Genomic DNA, 25,124 nt, shown 5'->3' on the forward strand with positions numbered 1-25,124 from the left:
GCACTTTCTCATGTGAAATTCCTTTTCCCAGATGTCTCTAGCTTGTGTCAAACTGAAAGAAAAAAAAAAAAAAAAAAAGCAAAACTAACTAGGACAACTATTAAAGAAACTTGAGATGTAAAACCAAAAATCCTACAACCTTCCATTCATTTACCATCACTCTGTGCCATATATTACTTCTTCTTACCTGTTACTATTGTAGAAATGTCTATTCGTCTTAATGTTTTACAGTTTATTTATCCAATAAATTCTACCCCTTGCCTATTGTAAAGCATTCTATAAAATATTTTGCCTTGTACTTCCCTCTCTGCTAACTACTCCATTTATCTTTTTCCTTCAAAGGAGTTCTTGAGCTTTTTATACTTAACAGCAAAAGTTGCTTCCATTTCTTCTTAAATTTCTCCAGTGACTAAAACTACCGCAAAATATTAACAGTGATATCCCCATCAATTTAATCTCTGAGAAACAATATTTATCATTCACAACTCTCAAAATTATAATGATTAGCTATTCAGATACCCTCAAAAAAATCAATGAGAAATATTTATTTGCATCCAAAATACTTTAATAGTAAAGAATACATTATAAATTTCAATAATGCATTTCTAATAACAAAACTTCAAGTTAAAAAAACTTCGAACTTAAGCCAGGCATGGTAGCACACGCCTGTAATCCCAGCACTCCGGGAGGCAGAGACTGGCGATCTCTGTGAGCTCAAGGCCAGCCTGGTATACAAATTGAATCCAGAAGAGCCAAGGCTATACAGAAAAACCCTGTCTTGAAAAAAAAAAAAAAAACAAAAAACTTCAGACTTTAATATATACTGTAAGTAAAAGCAACAAATATAATATCTATAGTTATTTTATATTTAAGCCAAAATATAATAACATATACAAAAAAATTATGTAAGTTAATTTTAAAGTCTGAATTCCTGAGTAAAGTTTGGTTCTCTGGGAAATAATAAAAAAGTTAACTATGAAATGTTATTAGTCTCTATAACCAACACTGATTTTCTAAAATTAAGCAAATAACTTTTCTGATTCCTTTAGTCTTCTTTTCCTATCAATTTTAGCAACTGCCGCCCAACGGTCCTCTCTTGTCTTTTTCAGATTTTCAATCTTCATAAAAGATGCAGGAGTTGATAGAGATGAAGGAGTCTAAATACAAAATAAAGTAAAACATTATCTTAATATTTTTAGGAAAGGAGATCAGCATTTAAATTTTGCTTTCTGAAATAAAATTTAACAGCTACCTGTTTGGGAGTTTTGACCAACAGATGAGAATTTAGTGAATTATTTTTGTAAAGCCTGTTTGATGTCTCTTCCTCTGAAACTATGCTCTTAAAAGAAAAATACAAAAATACAATGTTACAGTTACTATCAATATTAAGTTATTAAAATCTTGTCAACCTATCACCTACGAGGACAATGAGAGGCAGAACAAATAGGACAGAAAAGCAGAGTGGCAAAAAAAAAAAAAAAAAAAAGGAAAACAGGGCTTGTAACATTTGCACCTAATTTGGCAGTTGGTCTGGTTCTATATATTCTGATGCTAATTACTAGCCCCCAAGATCTGGTTGCTGCCCAAACGCCTGTTCTTGTTGTGTAAACCTTGCCTAAAGTTATTCCTGGTTGGTTAGTAATAAAATGCCAACATGCCTGGGCAGGGCGAATAGGGTAGGTGTGAAAAAAGTTTGTGGGCTTTGGGGAGAGGAGGATCATGAGAAAGTAGGAGACTGGAAAGGAGGGAGCCACAATGGGTTAGCATGGAGAGGAGACAGGGTTGAATTGGTATGGAGGAAAGCAACCCAGATGAACATTAGCAAGTATTTTGAGATTATGGATGGGAAGTAGCCCAGTTAGAAATTATTAGAGCAGGTGGCACTGGATGGGGGCTTGGGAGGTTAAGGTAGTTGAGGAGGTAACATCTGCCCTCCCTTAGGTGAAATAAAGCTATTCTATAATCTATCAGGTATACCTGTGTCTTTATTGACTATAATAGCAAGTTAGATAATTCTGCCACAATAATTATAGGGAAAATAATAAACATTATTGGCCCATACTTTTAAATTATCTACAACACCCTGAGACTTGCAAGCGAAGTACTTATTGTGCATGCAACTCTAGAGAGCTATGCCAGAAACACAAGTGTAACTGACTGGTACAGGGCTGTGGGTTGACTGCAGTATTAACATTAGCCACTACCATTTAAGACTGAACCTGACCAAGAAACAATTTAATTGCTTGTCAATATTTCCTTTGGAAGACAGAGAACTGAAATAAGATTCCAGATATCCGAAACATTTCATTTCATTTCATTCCTGCCAGAACAACTGTTGCCTAAGAGAGAGAGATTCTTGGTATATCCCACTTTATCATGTTCCCAAGGTCATGCACAATAATTTTGTTCATTTTAATTTTAAAGAGTTTTGCAGTTCTGAGAATTAAAGCCAGGGCACCAATACTAGATAAATACCACCACTGAGCTATAACCTTCATTTATACAATGCATACATCTTTTAAAAAAATGAAAACAAAATAATTTAAAGATATATCATAGTAGCAAAGAAAGATTACTCTGGTAGATATATGGAAGGATTATAACACTGAAATGTTTACCTCCAAAATTCAGGATATTTCTAGACATTCTCATTACATTTGTATGTATTAGGACTGCATTTTTCTCTGGAAGCTATTATATGCAATGACTTCCATAGCTATGGTACCAAGTTATATTCAGATTTTAGCTCCATGCCTTACTGTGTGATCTTATAAAAGAAACTTTTATAATTTCCTCAACAGTAAAATGAAAATGACAACATTCTCTACATTTTTACAGAATGAATTGTTACAATAAATAATTCAACTAATGGAAAACATTTTAAATAGGTTCTAGTTCACAATTTCATTATTTGAGATGTTTATCATTATCTATCTGGAAAAGGAACTCCACATATCAACTTCAATAACAGGGTTCTAATGTTCAACTACTCAGTATTCCACAACAACAAATTAACAGCTCCTGAGCAATAAAAAGCTTCAAATATCTTAAAGTTTTAAGTGGAAATAATTAAACAGGGAGGCAGAGGCAGGCAAATCTCTCTGAGTTTGAGGCCAGCCTACTCTACACAGTGAGTTCCAGGACCTTGTCTGAAACAAAGAAAACAAAACAGACAGAGAGAGAGAGAGAGAGAGAGAGAGAAGAAGGAGGAGGAGGAGGAGGAGGAGGAGGAGGAGGAGGAGGAAGAGGAGGAGGAGGAAAGGGAAAAAAATAATCGAACAATTGACTTTCACTAGAATTTTGACACTAAAGATAAATAAGGTTTTTGCTCAATTTAGTGCAGTACTCTTTGTTTTAAATTATTCTATGTTTAGTTATTTAACCGTTATCATCCTTTTAAATTGGAGTAATCATAAAAATAGTAGCTTCCTTAAACTTGCTATCCTACACTCCTTGGCACAGGAGACAACTTCCTGAACGGAACACCAACAGCACAGGCTCTAAGAGCAACAATCAATAAATGGGACCTCATGAAACTGAACAGCTTCTGTAAAGCAAAGGACACTGTCATCAAAACAAAACGCCTGCCTACAGATTGGGAAAGAATCTTCACTAACTCTTTATCTGACAGAGGACTAATATCCAGTATATACAAAGAGCTAAAGAAGCTGAAAAGCAGCAAACCAAGTAATCCAATTAAAAAATGGGGAACAGAGCTAAACAGAGATTTCTCGACAGAGGAATATCGAATGGCAGAGAAACACTTAAAGAAATGCTCAACCTCATTAGCCATCAGGGAAATGCAAATCAAAACGACCCTGAGATATCACCTTACACCCATCAGAATGGCCAAAATGAAAAACTCAAGGGACAACACATGCTGGAGAGGTTGTGGAGAAAGGGGAACCCTCCTCCACTGCTGGTGGGAATGTAAACTGGTACAACCACTCTGGAAATCTATCTGGCACTTTCTAAGACAATTAGGAATAGTGCTTCCTCAAGACCCAGCTATACACCACTGTTAGGTATATACCCAAAGTTTGCTCAAGTACACAAAAGGGATATTTGCTCAACCATGTTTATAGCAGCTTTATTTGTAATAGCCAGAACCTGGAAACAACCCAGATGTCCATCAACGGAGGAATGGGTACAGAAATTGTGGTATTTTTACACAATGGAATACTACTCAGCAATCAAAAAGGAGGAAATCATGAAATTTGCAGGCAAATGGTGGGATCTAGAAAAGATCATCCTGAGTGAAATATCCCAGAAGGAGAAAGACAAACACGGTATATACTCACTTATATAGACCTATAAGATATAATAAACATAATGAAATCTATACACCTAAAAAAGGTAATCAAGAGAGCGGCCATGGGGTAAGATGATCAATCCTCGTTTTGAAAGACAGATGGGATGCGCATTGAACATTGACAGGAGTCTACTGAGCGCATTGGAAAGACTCTAACTAGCAGTGTTTCCAAAGCAAAGTCTCATGACCAAACCTTTGGCAGAGTACAGGGAATCATAAGGAAGAAGGAGAGTTAGTCTGATGAGGAAAGGATAGGAGCTCCACAAGGACCAAAGATATCTGGGCACAGGGTCTTTTCTGAGACTGACATGCAACCAAGGACCATGTATGAATGTAACCTAGAACCTCTGCTCAGATGTAGCCTGTGGTAGCTCAGTAACCAATTGGTTTCCCATAGTGAGGGGAACAAGGACTATTTCTAACAGGAACTCAATGACTGGCTCTTTGGCCTCCCCACCCCCCAAGGGAGGAGCAGTCCTGTTAGGCCACAGAGGAGAGCTTTGCAGCCAGTCCTGAAGATACCTGATAAAACAGGATCAGAGGAATGGGGAGGAGGTCCCCCCTATCAGTGGACTTGGCAAGGGGCATGGTGGAGAGGAGGGAGGGAGGGAGGGACTGGGAGGGAATGAGGGATCGGGACACAGCTGTGGTACAGAGTTAATAAAATGTAACTGATAAGAAAAAAATAAAATACAAAAAAAAAAAAAAACTTGCTATCCTACTACATATCTCCTTAAAAGTGACAGAACATTACAGTTGTCAATCAGTATTGTAATATAAATATCAATCAATAGTGGTGGAAAACCAAACAACAAATATGCAAAAAAGATGAGAGCCTTAATAACAGATACAGCTGTGAAAAATTAAAAATATTAATCCAACTTTTATGTTTTTTAAATATAGTAAAAACTCTTCTGTAATATTTTTCTAAAAACCAAGACAATGATTAGTCATCACATATGCCAAGTATTTGGCATTCTGTGTTCTTAAGTGTCGTGTTTTCTGAAATTTAGAGAAAAATTCTTTGAACCTTAATTTCTGTCAAATAACATGAAAACATGATTCTACATTGTGACAGTTTTGTTATATTTCATTATCACAATGGTATATACTATGTACATACTGTTTTACATTTACGCCAAGAAATAATTAAAATGACATGTCCAAGTAAAAATGGTAGTTTTTCATAATATTTTTACCTACCAAGAGATCAGCATTTTCTGAACTATCTGAATTAACATCAAATTCAAAGACTGTTTTTCTCTTTTTGTTACTTCCTCCAGGTTTATACTTTTCTTTTTGACAGATACTCATTTTAGTTGGTGTCTTCACGGTATATTCCTGTGCAAAAATGTTTAAAAAAAATACATAAGTGCTTAAAGTGATAGAATATACGTATAATCCCAACAGGCTGAAGAAGGAGTATGATGAGTTTGAGGCCAACGCAGACAACATTGTCAGTATAGGTCATGCACTTCAAGGCAATTTGAATCTGTAGCAATAAGCTTCCGTTCTTAGCAAACCTAACAAACAGACATTTTAAATAGATATTTAATGCAGATGCTTTTGATAGAAAATCCCCCTACTTACGATCTCATACCTATGTACAATTGGGTGTGCATAAACTTAAAATTACAAGCATTAAGTGCTGTGGACCAGCCCAGTCGAGTCCCACAACCACGGGGAATCAGAGGTTCGGCTATCAAGTTAGACACAGATAGGCGGATTGACAGGCAGACGCACACACCAAGTGTTTGAATCTGCTGCGATTTACTGAAGTCAAGCTAATATTTATATAGTGATTACATAAAGAAGCACCTTGAAGTTGACATACTACCCGGTACAATCAGACTTTTACCAACAACATAAAGTTTACATTTAACTGAAAGGGTAACCTGGTAGAAGCAGTGTCTACAAAAATTCTTGGCCTAAAAGCTTTTAAGCAGAGCAAACATAGAACTCTAAACTCATGACTATTTACATAGAGCTATTGCTGCTAATTAGTGAGGAGAAGGCCAGGGGCTGTCATTGCCCTCCGAGCCAAGTTGGCTAAAGATTTACAATCCTCCCTAGATAGATAAGCATTGTGGGGAATTCCTCCTGTTTATCTTGCTAAGGATTTACAATCTTCCTTTAGAGATAGGATGCTTAAGCTAAAACTCATAGTATAATATAAAACCTTCTGACCTCCTATGTTTGCCTATCTTCTTTCTGCCTCATCATAAACACCTGTGTTTGGTAATGGTTTTGTAGTAGTTTTACTGCAGTGGGAATATCTAGAGCATTCATCCTGACAAATCCTGATTAAATATTTTCTTTAGAAAGACCTAAAACTCTTGCCCCTTTATTACCTACAATGTTTGGTTTTTCCACAAGCAATTCCTGATGTTGAATCTGATTTATTACCTCTCCTAAAATTTTATTTTCCTTCCACTCTTATTTGCTAAAGCTTTTAGTAATCTATCAGAAATGTGTTTCCTTGAATAGTTAATTGTGCTGTTCCAAGAATCATAGAGAAACAGCAAAAAAGCTCATCAATCCAAACCTGCAACCAAGGAAGCATGGGACTCTCAGAATATGTCTTTTTGGCTTAGGTGGCCATGTTGGGGTTCTTTTGCCAGTGACCTCCAGGGAGCCTATTCCCGAAGGAAACATATCTCCCGTCTAGTAGCACAATCTACTGACATGCTACACAGACGATGCTGGAGAGGGTGTGGCAATTAAGGGAAGAGAAATAAGGAGTAGGAAAAATGGATATATGACCAAACCTATTAATGAAAAAGAAAACTACCTAAACTGTGCCTCTTAGTAGCCAACTACTTCTCTTGAACCTCACAAAAAGAAACTGATCATTCCCAGCACGCACACAGCAATTCATAACCAATTTTTACCTCAATTTCAAGTAACCCAATGCTCTTTTCTAACCTTCATAGGAGCTGTACCCAAGTAGTACACAGATATACATGCAGGTAAAACAGCCATATACACTGAAGTTTTAAAAATTTAAGTAATGGCAATAATTTCAAAAGCATAAAAAAATTTAATGATAAAGGTGGCACTGTATTTCATTTCCAAAAATTTTAATGTCTGACGTAAGATAGATTCTCACTTCTTTCTATGTTCACTATGTTGCAATATCACCTCTGAAAGACTGTACTTTTCCTTTGTGAGACTGAAAAAAGAAGCATGTTAATGCTGTATGATTGGGAAAGACATTTTGAAAAATATATCATTCGGAAACACTTTCAAAAGATCAATCCCTGACCAAACATGATGGCTCACATCTGAGATCACAACCCTTGGGAGGCTAAAGCAGAAGGATCACCATGAGGTCATCCTGAGCTACAGAGTGAGACTCTGTCTTGTAACAGCAAAGTATCCCTGCCACGTACCACAAATATTGAGGCTCAGCGTACCTGAGACAGGGTTAGTGGCTCACCAAGACGTGCTATAGCTGTCACTCTGCAGCAACCCTGCACCAGGTCTCTGTTCTGTGACACTTCCTGTGTACAGCTTCTGAACCTCAGCTTTATCCTCTTCCTCACAACTTTATTCAGGCTCTCCCCTTTAATCTCAACTATTCATGGCATAACTTGTGCCTTCATGTCATCACACAGATGAGACAGGGCTGTAGTTTAGATGAGGTTTTTACTAAGGCTCAGGAATAACAAAAGGGAGCCTACCTACATAAATAATGTTCTAGACTCATCCCTCTCTTCCGCAGTCTATTTTAAAGATGCTTTCTTTCCTAGTTCAAGACTTCTAAATGCCAAGATTTCTGTCTTTGGGGAAGTGAGGCATAGGAAATAGTGGACAAAGAAGAGCGTTTTGTCTGTTTGCTTAAGATTTATTTATTTTATGTATAGGAGTGCTCTATCTGCCTGTACACCTATATACTAGAAGAAGGCACAAGATCTCATTATAGATGGTTGTGAGCCATGTGGTTTCTGGGAATTGAACTCAGGACCTCTAGAAGAGTAGCCAGTGCTCTCAATTGTTGAGCCATCTCTCCAGCTCCCAGAAAACTATTTTTTTTTTTGCTCTTACCTAAAAAACCAGCAGATATATAACAGAAATTTAAATATTTATTGTTATAAGGTTTATACAGCAGTATCAGAACCATCTTTAGCAGGACATAGTTATTTTCTTTAAAACAGAAGAGGAACATAATCAGTGAACTCATATTTCAGATATAGGAAAAACTTCTTTTATTAATATGTTCAGGAATCTCTAAGGCAATGATCCATATAAGCCTTTCAGGAAAACTGTTTTATTTGCACAGTTATGGTTGGTTCTGTGTTTTTATGAGGGGGGTCTCTCATAAAAATGTTTCTTCTGTATTTACAAAATAAGCTTTCTTTGTGAATTTGCCAGTTTCTAAGTTAACCAGAAGTGGAGGTTTCTTAGGTGTCCATGTATTTATGCCAGGAAGAAGTTCCAGTAAAGGAAGAACAGTCATCAGCAATAACCTGTATTTTTTTTCAAACTGTGAAAATGTTCATTAGTGTAAATAATATTCTTATAGGCTTTCTAAAAGTTAATCTTTTAATAAAGTATTTCACTTAATAATTCACAAATTGTAAAGTTGCTACTGTATACTATTTACTACTGAATGACTTTGGAAGAATTAACAGAGGAAGCAAAACTTGAATTAAGCAAATATCTTAGGAGTGGGATGCAATTTGTCCCAAGTCGTTGCTTCAACTCCCTCAATTTTTTTGAAGAAAAGATGAACATAAAGACATACACATCTGATAATATACATCCTAATTTGCTGGAGAGATCACTATACAGTATCAAAGCTAAAATAATCTTAATATATCATGACTCATCCAGTAAGCTTCATAATGTTCCTCTATATAGACAGTGCCACTATGTATGTATTTTACTATCTTACAGTATTTTTCACATGGTATTTTGCTAATGGTTAAATGAACTGTTTTCTTCAGTATGAAATGATGCTTGTTGAAAGGACCAGTGAAATAATTTACACTTGTTATAAAATAGTTACATGAGGAGGGTACCCTGAACAATTATCTGACTCTTGAGTACTTTCACTTATATGCCCACTGTCAGTCTTTTTTAAAATAAATCAATTATTTATTAAGAAATTATTATTTATCCAATGTGCACTGAGCACTGCAAAAAAAATTGAAGATTCTTTTTTTTTAATTTATTCACTTTACATTCCTATCATAGGCACCTCCCTGTTCTCCTAGTCCCGCCCTTTCTCCCTATTCCCCCCACCCCCTCACCTAGTCCTCAGAAAGGGGAAAGCCTCCTCCCCTACCAAGTGACCCCAACCAATCAAGTGTCATCAGGACTGCCTGCATCCTCTTCCTTTGTGGCTTTGCAAGGCAGCCCCAACAGGGGGAAGTGACTGAAGAGCAAGCAACAGAATCCATGTCAGAGACAGGCCTTGCTCCCCTTACTAGGGAACCCACGCGGAGACTGAGCTGCCAACTGGCTACATCTGAGCAGGGGTCCTAGATCTTCTCCATGCATGGTCCTTGGTTGGTGCATCAGTCTCAGCAGGTCCCCTTGGGCCCAGATTTGTTGGTTCTGTTGGTCTTATGGAGCTCCTGTCCCATCTGGGTCCTTCTATCCCCCCCCACTCTTCCATAAGACTCCCTGCCCTCTGCCCAAAGTTTGACTATATGTCTCTGCCACTGTCAGTCTTGACAACGGATCCCTCTGTAACTTGGCAATAATCACTTTGCTCCAAATAAGATTACTTTGTTTGTTTTAGAATCTGTGTGAGGCCTTATTTTAAATTAAATTCTTTAGATAAGAGGCCAAGAACTTGGAAACACCTGGGGCAGACCCCAACCATCAGTAACAGTATCTTTCACAAATGAAAGAAAACTCAATATATATATAGTATTAATAATTAATATACAATACTGTTGAAATCACATTAATACTAACTAAAATCATTTAAATTTATGGTGTCACATTTGTCAAAGCATCACCAAACAATGACTCTAAAACCAGTAAAACCTCAAAAAAAAACTGAAATTTCACTCTAAAAGGCATGTAGAGAAATTTAAATTCAGAACTTGGCTGTTATGGCACGAGATCACATCCAAAGACCTTGTAGGTCTGTGTGATCCAGCTGGCATCCAAATAGGCCTTTAATCCAGGAGACAGAGGCAAGCAGATCTGGGTTCAGGGTCAGCTTGTATAGAGCGAGTATCAGGTAAAGAAAAGCTTAGATTCAGATGTGGTTGGACACACGTTTAATCCCAAACAATGAACATAAAGTTAGTTTGTAGAAGGAAGCAGCCATGTTTGAAAGTGATGTCTAATTAAGTGGCAGAAAAAGTGATAAATGAGAAAGATTTGACAGAATCGGATACACCCAACTCTCATGAGAACAGAGAGGACAGGGAAGCTGCTTAAGGGAGCAACACTGAGAACGAGGGGAGAGGAGGCAGTTTTATGGAGACGGTGATACATGCTCATTGCAAAGAGAGAACTCAGGTGAAGACGATCAGCCAGAGAATAAGAAGGACCCAGGAGATTAGAGCAGATTGCTAGAGTCAGTTTGGGGCTAAGGAGAGCAATTCAGTTGCTGAGAAGCCAGACTGAGTAAATTAGGTGGGAGAGGAATTTGAGCCAGAACAGCTGAGTTGGACCAGCTAGAGCAGAACTCAGAACAAGAAAGGGTGAGCTTATTAAGCACTAAGTCTCAGCAGCTGAAATCATTCTATATCTATGTTAAACTGTTCAGAGGCTAGAAGCTTGCAGGACTAGACCTAGGTTGGTAGAAGGAGGCAGTAAGCCTCAGAGACAACTGAACCAGGCAAATAAAGTTCTCTTTACAAAGGTACCTACTTAACCTAAAAGAAGAAATACAAGAAAAAAAATTAGGTGTAAGATTTAACATAAGCAATAAAATGATAAAAATATATTCCACCATCTTAGTAATTAATTCAGTGTCAATATCACTCTAATTAAAGGACAAAGACTAGCAGAATAAACTTTGTGAAAAGATGTGGATTATATGTTATTCGTAAAAGACCAACTTTAGGTCTAATAGCAAAGAAATTAACAATAAAAAGTAGAAAGTTATGTACGCTACTAAAAAAAAATAAGTTTGAAGCAGCTACATTCTTATTCAACAAAACAAGAGGAAGAAATTGCACATTAAAGAGCTCAGTCTAGGACAGGAGCTCCAAAAGGAGAGCAACAGAACCAAAATATCTGGGCCCAGAGGTCTTTTCTGAGACTGATACTCCAAACAAAGACCATTCATGGATATAACCTAGAACCCCTGCTCAGATGTAGCCCATGGTAGCTCAGTCTCCAAGTGTGTTTCCCTAGTAAGGAAAACAGGGACTGTCTCTGTTATGAACTCAGTGGGTATCTCACTGACCAGCTCCCCTGGATGAGGGAGCAGCCTTGCCAGGCCACAGAGGAAGACAATGCAGCCAGTTCTGATGAGCCCGGATAAGCTAGGGCCAGATGGAAGGGGAGGAGGTCCTCCCCTATCCGTGGACTTAAAGAGGGAAATAGAAGGAGATAGGGGGGGGGGGGGGGGATTGGGAGGAGAGGAGAGAGGGGGCTACAACTGGGATACAAAGTGAATAAACTGTAATTAATACAAAAATTAAAAAAGAGCTCAGTCTATCAAAATATGTTGTAAGTAGACAGACCTCCAAAACAAATGAGCTCATAACCAGGAAAAATAGTGACTTTCAAACCCCAGCCAATCAGTAAACAGAAGCTAAGAAAATATGTTTAAAAGATTCTATAATGCAATCAAATGGATATTAGGGAAATTCATAAACATGTGCATAGAGAACATTTATAAATATATAATGAGTTAAGAAGAGTTATAAGAGCCATGTATGGCGGGACATGGCTTCAATACTAGCACTCAGGACACAGAGGCAGGCAGATCTGAATTTGAGGCTAATCTGGTCTATGCTGCAAGTCTCAGGATAGCCAGGACAGTTACAAGGAAGCTAGAAAACACATTGAGATGTAGAAAAATGAATCTATATGAAAATTGTAGCCACAAAAAACCTCTGTTAAAAATTAAGATCAGAAGCCAGGCATAATGGCTCACCTCTATAATGCCAGGAATTTAAGACCAGCACAGGTTACATACCAAGTGTCAGGCTAGTCTTGGCTACAATACAAAATGCTGTCTCAAAAAGGCAAACAATAAAGAAATAAGACAATTTAATGCAACTGCTACATTAACTGTATCCTTAAATAGAAAAAAAAAAGATTTTAAAAACCTGTAAAATCCATGTAAAAGCTCAAGTTTAATTAGTAAGTAATATACTAATGTAAGCTTTTTGGTTTTAACAAATGTGTGAGAAAATCTGGATAAAAGATACACACAACTTCTATATATCCCTTAGCAAGCTTCCGAAAATACAAAATCAGTTACAATTAGTTTATTTAAAAATAAATAAATAAGGTAACCACTAGGAATGATTATAATGAAAAAGCTAAAAATATAGAGGTATTAGCACATTCATTGACTCTAGGCATAATTACTAGATTATAAAGATACATGTATTTTAGTATACACTGCCACTTATAATTCTTTAAATTGATTAAAATTACTAAAATAATGAGTGGTGGTATATACTAAAATACATGTACCTCCACAATCTACCAATTTTATTCCTTTGTACATATATAAGTAAAATGTGTATGCCAGGTACTAGAATTTTGATAATACTTTTCATAAAAACAAATCTGAAAACTATCCCAATATTTATTAGTAACACAATTGATAAAAAAATTTAACACAATCACACTAGAATGTTATTATACTAGTAAAAATGGCATATAACTTTAAGCAACAACATGGATAAACCTCATCAACATAATATTCAATAAAAGAAATACAGATACAAAAGAGTATGTGCTACATGAGTTGAGATAAATAACTGATCTTGAAAGGAGTAATAATTGGAGCTTTCCTAAAATAAAGTAAAACTATTTTAATCTGAGCATTGGTTATAAAGTTGTGTTCAGTTTAATTTAAGGTAATTAAGATCTGTACTTTTTTTTCTTAAAATATTTCGATTAAGTTTTAGAAGTGAAGTTATTCTTTAATACTGTTACACATTTTAAACAATGTGGTTATGAATAATTTATATAAAGGCTTTTCTAAGCTATATAGCCACGTTGGTTGGTTAGCTGTCCACTTGACACAAACAAGAATCATCTAGAAAGAGGAAACACCTCAACTGAGAAAATGCCTTCAAAAGTCTAGACTATAAGCAAGTCTGTGAAGAAATTTCTTGATTAACCCACTGGCGATGGTGCTACCATGAGCAGGTGGTCCTGGGTTGTATAAGAAAGCAGGATGAGCAAGCCATGGGAATCAAACCAGTAAGCAGCACTCCCCCAAGGCCTCTGCATTAGTTCCTGCCTCCCGGTTCCTGCCTTGAGTTCCTGCACTGACTTTCCTCATAATTTTCATTATTATTATGAACTTGGATAACAAATCTATTTAGCTATACTTGTGCTCAGCTGAATAGAAGAAACTTAAGAGTAGAATGCAATATTAAAAGAGGGGAGAGGGGTTGACAGAATAAAATTCTGCATATAGTCAGTGTGCCAAGGTTGTGGGAGTTCCCTGCGTATTAAATAAAAATGTGAGCTGGGCATGGCAGCACATGCTTTTAATCCCAGCTCTGCAGAGGCAAAGTCAGAAGGGTCTCAGTGAGTTCAAGGCCAGCCTAGTCTACATAGCAAGCTCTAGAACAGCAAAGACTACAGAGAAACCGTATCTCAAAAAAAATCAAAATAAAGAAACATGTGGAAGACAGCTAAAATTATCACTTGCTAATTGACAACTGCTAACTAAAAGGCAGAAAATGAAGTAAAACAAATAGCAGTGGTGGTAACTGTAGTAGCGCTGTACAGCATCAAATCAGAACCAGACTTCCCAGATTCAAGACTCTGCATTGGAAAATGAACAAGTTATGGAAGCGGCCCAAGATGCCATTAGGTTTGGACATAACGAGAAAAAAATGATTTAAAAAATGAAACCATTTCAAGCTGATACAACAACAAAAAAATGGTCTTTGCAAAAAATTAGTTTTATACGTGTATGAATCTGTGGTATGTAATACCAAAACCTTTTTTATTAAAAAGTTACTATTATCTTAGAAATTTATCAACCAACCTTTGTAACTGTTGTAGATAAAATGTTTTTGGCAGACGTCCACAGACAATCTCCATTATCTTTGGATTTGCTGCTATTCACGAATGAGGAAATCAAAGATTTATTTTGTGAAGGAGTTGTTTTAGAATCAAATTTCCAACAAGTGGTTTCAGGTGATTCCAGTAAGGATACCTGTATTTTCTACATTGGACAAAAGTGAATAAAACCATATTAATTTATTTTTTTAAATGTCTCCTTATGAAGCCCATTTTGGCCTCAAACTCACACAGTCTCATTCAACTTTTAAAGTGAGGAAAAAATGCAACAGAAAAAAACCCTGAAAAATAGTCATTTGCTCCAACTGAGAGTAAATATGTTACAAGTTTACTCTAAATATTTTGCCATTATTTCAACCCAATGATTTTTCTCAATTCTATCTTTGTATGCAGCTTCCTTTAGCCATTCACAGGGTAAATTGGTCATAATTTCTTCCCATATACATTATATATAACCTAGTAAAAGATAAAAATCTTCCTAGTAAAACACATACACAGGGGGAGAGGTAGAGAAGGAGAGAGGGAGAGAGAGAGAACGACAGAGTGCTGGGATCAAACCTAGAGCCTTACACATGCTAAAAAGTCCCCTATGACTTAGCTACATCCTAGGCTCTCAAGATAGTTCAATATTGCTTTAGTAGATTATTATATGATTGCCAAGTACATCATGCTCTATTTTATCTCTTTCTTTGGCCACCATTATCTCCACAAATTCAATACTGGAAACCTCTCAACTAACAGAATTAAGTATTAATAGATAAACATACTAAAGTACAATATTTCAAAAGTTTGGTATTTGAACTTAGAGAGTTTAAACTAGAGGATATAAAGTGAATGATTAAAAAGTAAAAGAAACTGCAAAAGTCACGGAATGTCCTTCCACAGTATCCCAGTTTCATTCCCACCACCCACGTGGTAGCTCACAATCAATTGTAACTCTAGTTACAGGGGAGCTGATGCTCTCTTCTGGCCTTCTCAGGCACTCACTGCAAGACATGAATGCAAGCAAAACACCAAACAGATATAAATAAATAAATAAATAAATAAATAAATAAATAAATAAATAAATAAATAAATAAAGTAATAAATAAAGTAATAAATAAAGTAATAAAGTAATAAAGTAATAAAGTAATAAATAAATAAAATAATAAATAGTTAAAGAAGTTTTAAGTGACTGCAGTTAGTAAACAAACAAATAAATAAAGGTTAAAAAGTTTTAAGTGACTGAAGTTAGTATTTTCTAAAAAAAAACATTAAAGCAGGAGCATACAATATTCTCTTCTCTGAGTATATTGCTGTCTTGGCAGACTCAAATTTGCCTATCTAGAAAATCGATCTACTAAGTGAAAATGATTTGGTTTTTGTCTCATTCTAACAATCTATAATTATAACAATTTTTCCAGCAGTTAAGAATTTTTTATTTTTCATTTTTCTTGAAATTTTTTGAGACATGGTCTGGAACTCCATATATAGAATAGGTTGTCTTTCAACTTAAAGCAGTCTTAGCCTTCCAAATGTACTTTTTTTTTCAATTGCATTTCTGTATCCTTTTCATACATATTTCTATATTATAACTATAACTGAATATATTTTGATTAAAGTTTCTGTTTCTGTTTTGTTTTGTTTTTCCTGCTCTCTGGATTCATCAGAGGACATAATTAGAATCTCCAAACTAGCTTTTCCAGGAAAAATTTTCCCCAACTACATCTCTGAGTGGCAATTTAAAGTCACTGTTCCACCACCTTGTGGCCATGTCAGGGAAATGCCATTTATCTGGTAGCTTAAAAAAACCTTGGAGAGTACATATTTCTTCATAATACAGAAATAATTATAGAAACATATTTCTGTAAACACAATTTTTCTGAATGTTATACTTCAAATGATGCAGAACACACTCTAATCCTTTCTTTGTAGTGTTTACCTCACACTTGATCCTCCTAATAAACTGAAGATATAAGTAAAAAAAAAAAAAAAAATCCCCCTTAGAGATGAGAAAATAATGGCACAAGGAATTTAAATAACAGCCAAAATCAGAAAGGCTTAATCAATTTAATGATTAGATTAGGTCTATGATATTCTAGTATGACTAGAAAAAGTGTAATTCTCAAAAGCCTAGTTACACTTCTTAAATTCTTTAATATTTTTCTTTTGGAAACATATAGAACATGAAGACTCTCCCAGATAAAAGATATAGCACTTACTAATCTATCTGATAACAGATATAAGTATATATTAGAGAATTAAACATGAACTGGCCTATCTCTATGAAAATTTAATATATAATTTAATTATATGAACATTCTATATAAAAGTATCAGTAATTAAGAATTTTTCATCTCAGTAGATATTTCACTGACTGGAATCTTCCTGTTAATTTTATTATGGTGATAACTTCTTCATGATAATCTTTTCAAGTGTCTAGTGCAGCCTCTAGGAAAGTAAAGTACTCAGTATTCACAAACAGGTTCCTACTTCCTTCTCTTTCCTTAATGCAAAGGTCACACAGCTGAGGCATTAGCTAAGCCTAACAACTGAGTTATTCCCAGACTACTGTTTCTCACTTCAATGTAACTATACTCATAGCAATAGACCACATCATTATGAAAAAAGTTACAATTTAACCCAAAAACTGGTAAATTTAAAGGCTCTGGATTAACTATTCTTCCCCACAATGACACTTCTTTCAACTGTAGGAGCTCTACAAATACAACATTTTATTATTTTTTAATTATTATTTTATTCGTTTTTGTGCATGGGGAGGGAACTCAGCAAATAGCCTGCTGACCGTCTTCCAAATCCCTAGGACCTACATGATGGAAGGAGAACCAACTAGCTTCCACAAATTGTCTTGACTTCTTCATAGGCATTGTGTAGGCATTGTGGCACACACACATACACACACACAAAATGAGTAAAATTTTAAATTACATTAAAGCCATCTCTAAATCTCCAAAACAAAATTGTTAAAAAATTACCTATTGCCTTTAATATAGCAAGAAATAATTTTAGAAATAAAATGGTATATTTTTAAAGTTATTTTTCTTTTTGTAAGCAACAAAAACTATTTCTCAATAAATGTTTGAAAAATTAGTTGGTGCTGGAGATACATATCCCAGTGATAAAACATTTGCCTAACAAACACAAGGACATAGATTCAACATTCTAGACTGAAAATATATTGGTTATAATGAAAACAGAATGACATACAACTCTTACCTTGTCTTTTTTATCTTTGAGAATAACTGTGCTTTCTTTTGCCATTTTTAGTTTCTCCTATTAAAAACAAATAGCAAATTTTATAACAATCATTGCTAGTAACACAAAACAAACTTGTCAAAATATTTTCTAATAATTATTAACAAAGAAAAAACACATTTCTACAGAGTCATTATTTGGCTTTGATTATCTTTTAGTTCTATTCCCTCTCATGCACCTCTGAGGAATCATTAGTGAGTTTCTCTAAGGCCTGAATCTCAACTTTCTTACCTTTAAAAAGAAATGGATGAAAAAAAATACAGAATAAGGGATACAGACAAGTAACTAAACAACTAAGAGTTGCAAAAAAATCCAAATCATGATCTATATTGAGAGATTTAATCAGCATTTCCCCTAGATGTTAAAAAAGTACACTTTAATGGTTCTTTGAATAATGAACTAACTTTTAACACAAAATAAAGATGAAATATAAAGTAATATGCTAAGAAGCAAAAATAATCATGTTAGAAACTTCCAAAAGGTAAAAAAAAAAAAACTTAATAAACAATATCTTATATTTATGATTGTGAACCTAGCCTTTAACGGCTGAGCCTTCTCTCCAGCCCAATGAACAGTATCTAACTCTGGATGAAGAAAAGAGTATGTCAAACGAGATGGACATCAGAAGAGGGAGAAAACAGGGAACAGGACAGGAGCCTATCACAGAAGGCCTCTAAAAGATTCTACCCAGCAGGGTATTAAAACATGCTGAGACTCATAGTCAAACTTTGGGCAGAGTGCAGGGAATCTTATGAAAGAAGGGGGAGATAGAAAGACCTAGAGGGCATAGGAGCTCCACAAGGAGAGCAACAGAACCAAAATATCTGGGCACAGGGGTCTTTTCTGAAACTGATAATCCAAACAAGGACTATGCATGGAGATAACTTAGAACCCCTGCATAGAAGTAGCCCATGGCAGTTCAGTGTACAAGAGGGTTCCCCAATAATAGGAACAGGTACCATCTCTGACACAAACTCATAGGCTGGCTTTTTGATCACCTCCACCTGAAGGGGGAGCAGTCCACAGAGGTAGACAAAGAAGCCAGTCCTGATGAGACCTGATAGACTAGGGTCAGATGGAAGGAGAGGAGGACCTACCCTATCATTGGACTTGGGGAGGGGCATAGGAGAATAAGAGGGAGGAAGGATGGGACTGGGAGGGGATGGAGGAGGGTGCTACAGCTGGGATACAAAGTGAATAAACTGTAATTAATAAAAATAAAAGTAAAGAGTATGCACATAGAAAGAGTCAAGCAAAAATGAGGACTATGTTAAAGGTATAACATGCTGGACTATAGGGTTTATTCTGCAGTTAAAAAAGAAGACCTAACCAGACAAGGTGGTGCATGCCTTTAATCCCAACACTCAGGGAGGCAGAAGCAGGTGGATCTCTATGAACTCGAGGACAGCCTGGTCTACAAGTCGAATCCAGGACAGCCAAGGCTACACAGAGAAGTTCTGTCTTGGGAGGGGGGGGGCAGAAACGAAAAGAAAAATGCCAGTCTTGCTTACAGAACTAAAAACGTACTGTGCTGATGGCTAGTTTTATATCAACATGACACCACTAGAATCCTTTTAGAAGAAGAAAGCTCAACTGAAAAAAAATGTCCCTACCAAGTTGTCCTATAGGCAAGCCTCTGGGTACATTTCTCAACTGATGATGTAGAAAGGCTCAGCCCATTGTGGGTGATGCCATGACTGGGTAGTGTAGTCCTTAGGGGTACATAAAAACAGGCTGGCCAAGCCATGAAGAGCAAGCCAGTATGGAGCACACCTCACAGCCTCTGCATTCTGCATCAGTTCCTTTCTCCAGGTTTCTTCCCTGCTTGAGATCTTATCCTGACTTCATTTGATAACAGCATGTAATATGGAAGTGTGAGATGAAATAAAGCCTTGCTTATAATCATGGTCTTTATCACAGCAATGAAAACCTTAACTAAGACATATCACAGTCATATATAAAACATACTGGTGATAGCCTCCAGGAAGCATAAAGGTCTTAGAATCTGAATTCTCCTAATGTCAAGAACTTTAGACAGTCAAACTTTCTTTGCCTGTTCATACCTATGCCAGTATCTATCCACACTGAACTACTCATCTTGTATACACCATACTATCTTTCCCAAAACCAAAGAACTCACTTCACTATGAAATAATCTGGCATTAAACTGATTTAATATATTTATCTTTCTTATTATGTATCATCTACAAGTGGTTAGTCTTAAGTTATACTGACAACTGGGATCTACTCTAGGACAAAGTATATTTGTTAAACTAGCAATATTGTATCTATTCTAGGGACACACTGGCTCCTAGAGTAAAGAGAAAGCATTCTCACAGCTTACACAGTCACTAAAACTATGAATTTTTCTGCTATAGAGCCTTAGTACAGTCAGCTGATTCGATGTGTTTCAAAGGTATGAACCAGCTCATATATACAAAATATATTTCTGGGGGCAGCTAATTAATCATGGATCCTTAATTTCAAAATGCCTAAAAATGGCCCTATCTAATATAAATAAGTAAAATGTACCTAAATTATGTCTTGGTAAACAAGACTAACTTGAGATACCAAAGTAGAAAAATAGAGTCCTTGTGTCCAGTATTTTATACATCAACTTTCAAAGAATGGTATCCTTATGGAAGCATTCTGAAATATCTGTAAAAATATCACAAATAAATACTGTACCTATCCTACTACTTGTGTACTGAGAATAAAACTAGACTTATGGGTAACAAAACACTAACTCTTAGCTGATACTAATTCTTAGAACATATAATGCTCAAACTATCTTACCAGTGAATAGTTAAAGTTCAACTAACCTCCACCAACCTGCAAATAGCCTGCAGCCTCCAATTTTTAAGGACTCACAAGGAACCTACTCTAATACTGCGTCCTTTTCTATCCTTGCAATTTATCCTCCCTTCTAATTCTTAACTACATATTTAGCATGATTCTTCTTACTTTACTGTATTTCAAATTTCATTTTATATTTTTGTTATTCTATTCCATATACTCATCTAGTTTCATGTACTTTAGCCATTTGAAACAATGTTTTCATTCCTTAGTTTCTATTTTCTTTTGCTTCATTTCTTTAGTTTCCATGTCTACATTTAGTAAATTTTTACTTTATCTTATTTTTATACCCTTATGCATTTATTTTTATCCAATTTTACCTCTAAACTTTCTCATAATTATACCTTTTTTCTGTTTTTCTTTGTTATTTTTCTATTCTCTTAGTCAGCAAAAGTCTAAGAAAATCAGTAATACAGATTTAAAAAATCAGATAAATGTGAAAGAAAAATCAGCAACAAATTCAAATAAAAAACAAATATTAGAAATTAAAATTCAATGCATAATATTTTAAAATGCAATGTAAAGACTCAGTCAAGCAGAAGAAAGATAATCAGGGATAAAGAACAAGGCACAAAACCTACGAATTCATGGGATAAAAGAACCTGAAACAAATACTAATGCAATTATAGCAAAAGCTTCTCAAGTCTAGAGTAAAAAAAAGCATGTTCAAACACAAGAAGCATTTAGAACCCCAAATAAACAAGACCAGACAAGAACTTTTCCATGGCACTATACTCACGATGTCAAAAACAGAAAGGAAGAAGTATATTTACAAGCTGTAAGAGGAAATGCTGACTCATATACAAAGATGGAAATATCAAGTGTCTGTCTCTCTAATGGCCAAGAAACATTTGAAAAGATATATTTTGAGCACCGAAAGTGCTTACCAAGATCACTACATCCAGAAAAACTACATTTTAAACTTACATATAAAGTATATGTCAAGACAAGCACACACTAATGCAATTCACGACCACCCAGTCAGCACTACAGTAGATAAAAGAACACTATACACATGGGAGGGAAAATGCTGTCTTCAATGAAAAAGAGCACAGGAAAGAATAAATTACATGAGAGGAAAAAATTAGCTAGGAAGGAATCTATCATACCCGTCACAGTAAATAAGCAAGCACTAATACTAATTGGAGAAAAAAAGAAAACATACAAAAACAGCAAGCAAATCACTGGAATTAGTAAAAGGGAAAAAAATTTAAATGCAAACGGCCTCAATAGACCAATAAGTAAATACAGACTTGCTAATTGGGTCTAAAAACTAGCTAAACGGTAAACACATGAGAAGAACACCTTCTGAGAGTCAAAATTGGAAGAATAATATACAAATAAACAGAAGCTAGAAGCTAACTGGTATATCTATTTTGATGCCTGGTAATATACAGGTCAAACAATAATGAGTCAAAAAAGATAAAGAACATCCCTATATGTTAGAAAAAAATCAAATCATCAAAACTATATAACAGTATAATTATGTATGCACCAATATATAATTACAACACTGCAATTATATATGATAACCAATTTCAAAAGACAAACACAACAATAAAAGGTTAACAGACTTTAACATAAGAGTGATTTCAATATCCAACTTTTTCCACTACATGGGCCATCCAAAGTAGAAACCATTAAAAAAAAAAAAAAATCAGAGTTAAACTATACCCTAGATCAAACAGACTTAGTTGATAAAAAATATTTCACCATATACAGAACTTTATGAATTCCTTCAGGAGCCTACTGAACATTTTTAAAGTAGATCACAATGTAGGCCACAAATTAACTCTTTCCAAAACAACAACAACAAAAAAAAAAAACAATAATAACTACAATTGCTTTTTGTGTCCCATCACAAAAATACATAAAACCAGACATTTTAATAGCAAAAAAAAAAAAAAATCCTACATAAATACATGAAAACTGAACCCTATACTTTAGAAGAAACAGTGGGATACCAAAGGATTTAGAGGAAATGATTAGGTCAAATATATAAATAGTAAATAGTATTAAGTGCTACTCCTAAACATTTGATTAAGATTAAAAAAATATTTTTAAGACTTTTTAATATAGTGACATTGTGTTTGTACTTATTAAAGAGGAAAACTGATTCAATCCCAAGAATCTCAAAACAAGATAAGCATAAAATTTTGAGAAAGCTCAGGGTTTAGTCAAGAAATAAAAAGTAAAGACACAGAAGGATTTTTCTATTGAAACTATTATATAAAGGTAAGTATCAGTGTTGTTATTTTAGATGAAATGAAATCAACTTACTCACTTATTTAACTTTTATTAGAAATACACACATTTCAAAAAACCAAAGATACAACATAATCATAGCTTAAAAGCTTGTGATATAGTAGAAAGTAAATTTGTGTGTATACATATAAGTATATATGTATGAGAATGCTTAAATACAATAAACTGACATTTCAACCCGTAAGTTGTGTGAGATTTTTCCAAATAAAATAAAAGATAAAAGACTTAAGTAAAGAATAAAGTTAACAAAGTCACTGAGGCTTCAAGTTGAAACTACTTTACCAGACTGTTGCAGAGTTAATAGAACAAATTTTAAGATCATGCAAAACACAACTAGATTTGAATCCTAGATATTCTTTCTTATATCATCTTAAATAACCTAATGATTACAAAAAGATGATATTTTATTCATTGTTTAACAATTATTAAGTTAGTTATACTTAACAGAGTATCTGCCATAAAAAAAAATTTTTAAGTAGATTTGGTATTTTAAGTATGAGTCATAGCACCTTGCAAAATACAAAATACCATAAGAATGTGAGTCATTTTCTACAACTATGAATGGCTTTTAAAAACTCATATTAAACATACAAGCATTTACCATGGGACAGTTTTTCCTTTTTTAAGACCTATTTTTAATTATGTGTACCTAATTAAATTGGGTGTGTGCATTCCAATGCAGGTGCCCAGAGGCTCAAGGCATTGGATTTCCCTCTGAAGCTGCAATTATAAGCATCTGTGACTTGCCTGAAGTTAGTACTGGGAACTGAATTTGGACCCTTTGCAAGAAAATACATGCTCTTAAGTTAAAACTCATCTCTTGAGATAATATTTCTCAAACACAAATACAGTGTTGCTATAAAGAAAAAAATATTCCAACTGTTTGATTTTCGCAGTGAAGACTCAGGAACCAGATGCTGGGGTGAGAACTTGTTAGCTCAGACAGGCAGAAAACACACTCGGCTAATCTTCCTATTCAGCTTAAGTCCCACAAGGAAAAGGCCCTTTCTACTCAGCTCACTCAACATCACAGGAGAAAAAAGCCAAAAGCCCTAGAGAGAAAAAAAAAAAAGCCAAAGCCCAAAGCTGCTCCTTCTTCTCCATGATGTCTTAAATTCCCTTCAACTCAAAGCCACTCCTTTAGCTTAATCCTTGTCAGCTGGTTTCCTGCTCTGCCTCTTGACCTACCAGTCAGAGTTAATAAATCCTACACACAGAAAGCTCTTGAATTAAAGGGCTCAGCCACACCACAATCACCTGTTTACAATAAACAGAAAGTTCTTGGATTAAAAGTGTATTATTGGGGAAGGGTATGTGTGAAGAAGGGGGAGTGAGGATGGGACCAGGAGGGGTTGAGGGAGGGCCTTATGGGGGGATACAAAGTGAATAAACTGTAATTAATAAAAATAAATTTTAAAAAGTGTATTATCAGGACTGAACCACATCAAACAAAAGACAGGTTTTGGTTTTTATGGTTCACAATGGGCTCAAACATCCTGCAACAAACAATACAGCATTTTTAAAAGCATTTCTATTCTTCATGAAATGTGTGAAATACTTGTTGGGGAAAGAGAAAAGCTGTAGTTTCTAACTACTAACTACCCAAATTTCCAACAGTTCAGGTTCTAAGATCTACAATTAATAAATGGGACCTCATAAAACTGAAAAGCTGTAAAGCAAAGGACACTGACAGCAAAACAAAACAACAGCCTACAGACTGGGAAAAGATTTTCACCAACCCTACATCCGATAGAGGGCTAATATCCGGAATATATAAAGAACCTAAGAAATTAGACACCAACAAACCAAATAATCCAATTAAAAAATGGGGTACAGAGCTAAGCAGAGAATTTTCAATAGAGGAATATAGAATGGCAAAAAAAAAAAAAAAAAAAAAAAAAAAAACACTTAAAGAAATGCTTGACATCCTTAGTCATCAGTGAAATGGAACTCAAAACAACTCTGACATTCCATCTTACACCCATAAGAATGGCTAAGATCAAAATCTCAAGTGACAACACATGATGGAGAGGACGGGAGAAAGGGGACTGCTGGTGGGAATGCAAACTTGTACAACCACTTCCAAAAACCAATCTGGGGCTTTATCAGAAAATTGGAAATAGCACTACCCCAAGCTCCAGCTATACCACTCCTGGGCATATACATAAAAGATGCCTCACCATTCAATAAGGACATTTGCTCAACTATGTTCTAGCAGCTCTGTAATAGCCAGAATCTGGAA

At 35.2% G+C, this 25,124-nt stretch overlaps 1 protein-coding gene across 1 annotated transcript in view; it reads right to left on the minus strand.

The window, feature by feature from the left end:
* Positions 1 to 1,019: 1,019 nt before the first annotated feature.
* Positions 1,020 to 25,124, minus strand: part of Sycp1 (synaptonemal complex protein 1) — a 93,322-nt gene continuing 69,217 nt past the window's right edge. The window contains exons 28-32 of the mRNA XM_055628333.1: positions 17,723 to 17,779; positions 14,472 to 14,651; positions 5,516 to 5,653; positions 1,253 to 1,339; positions 1,020 to 1,157 (exon numbers count right to left, since the gene is read on the minus strand). Of these exons, the coding sequence (XP_055484308.1) occupies positions 1,020 to 1,157; positions 1,253 to 1,339; positions 5,516 to 5,653; positions 14,472 to 14,651; positions 17,723 to 17,779 (600 nt within the window). The remainder of the gene's footprint in view (positions 1,158 to 1,252; positions 1,340 to 5,515; positions 5,654 to 14,471; positions 14,652 to 17,722; positions 17,780 to 25,124) is intronic.

Source organism: Psammomys obesus, unplaced genomic scaffold (genome assembly GCF_907164565.1).
Source record: "Psammomys obesus unplaced genomic scaffold, mPsaObe1.curated_primary_1811, whole genome shotgun sequence".
Lineage (NCBI taxonomy): Eukaryota > Metazoa > Chordata > Mammalia > Rodentia > Muridae > Psammomys > Psammomys obesus.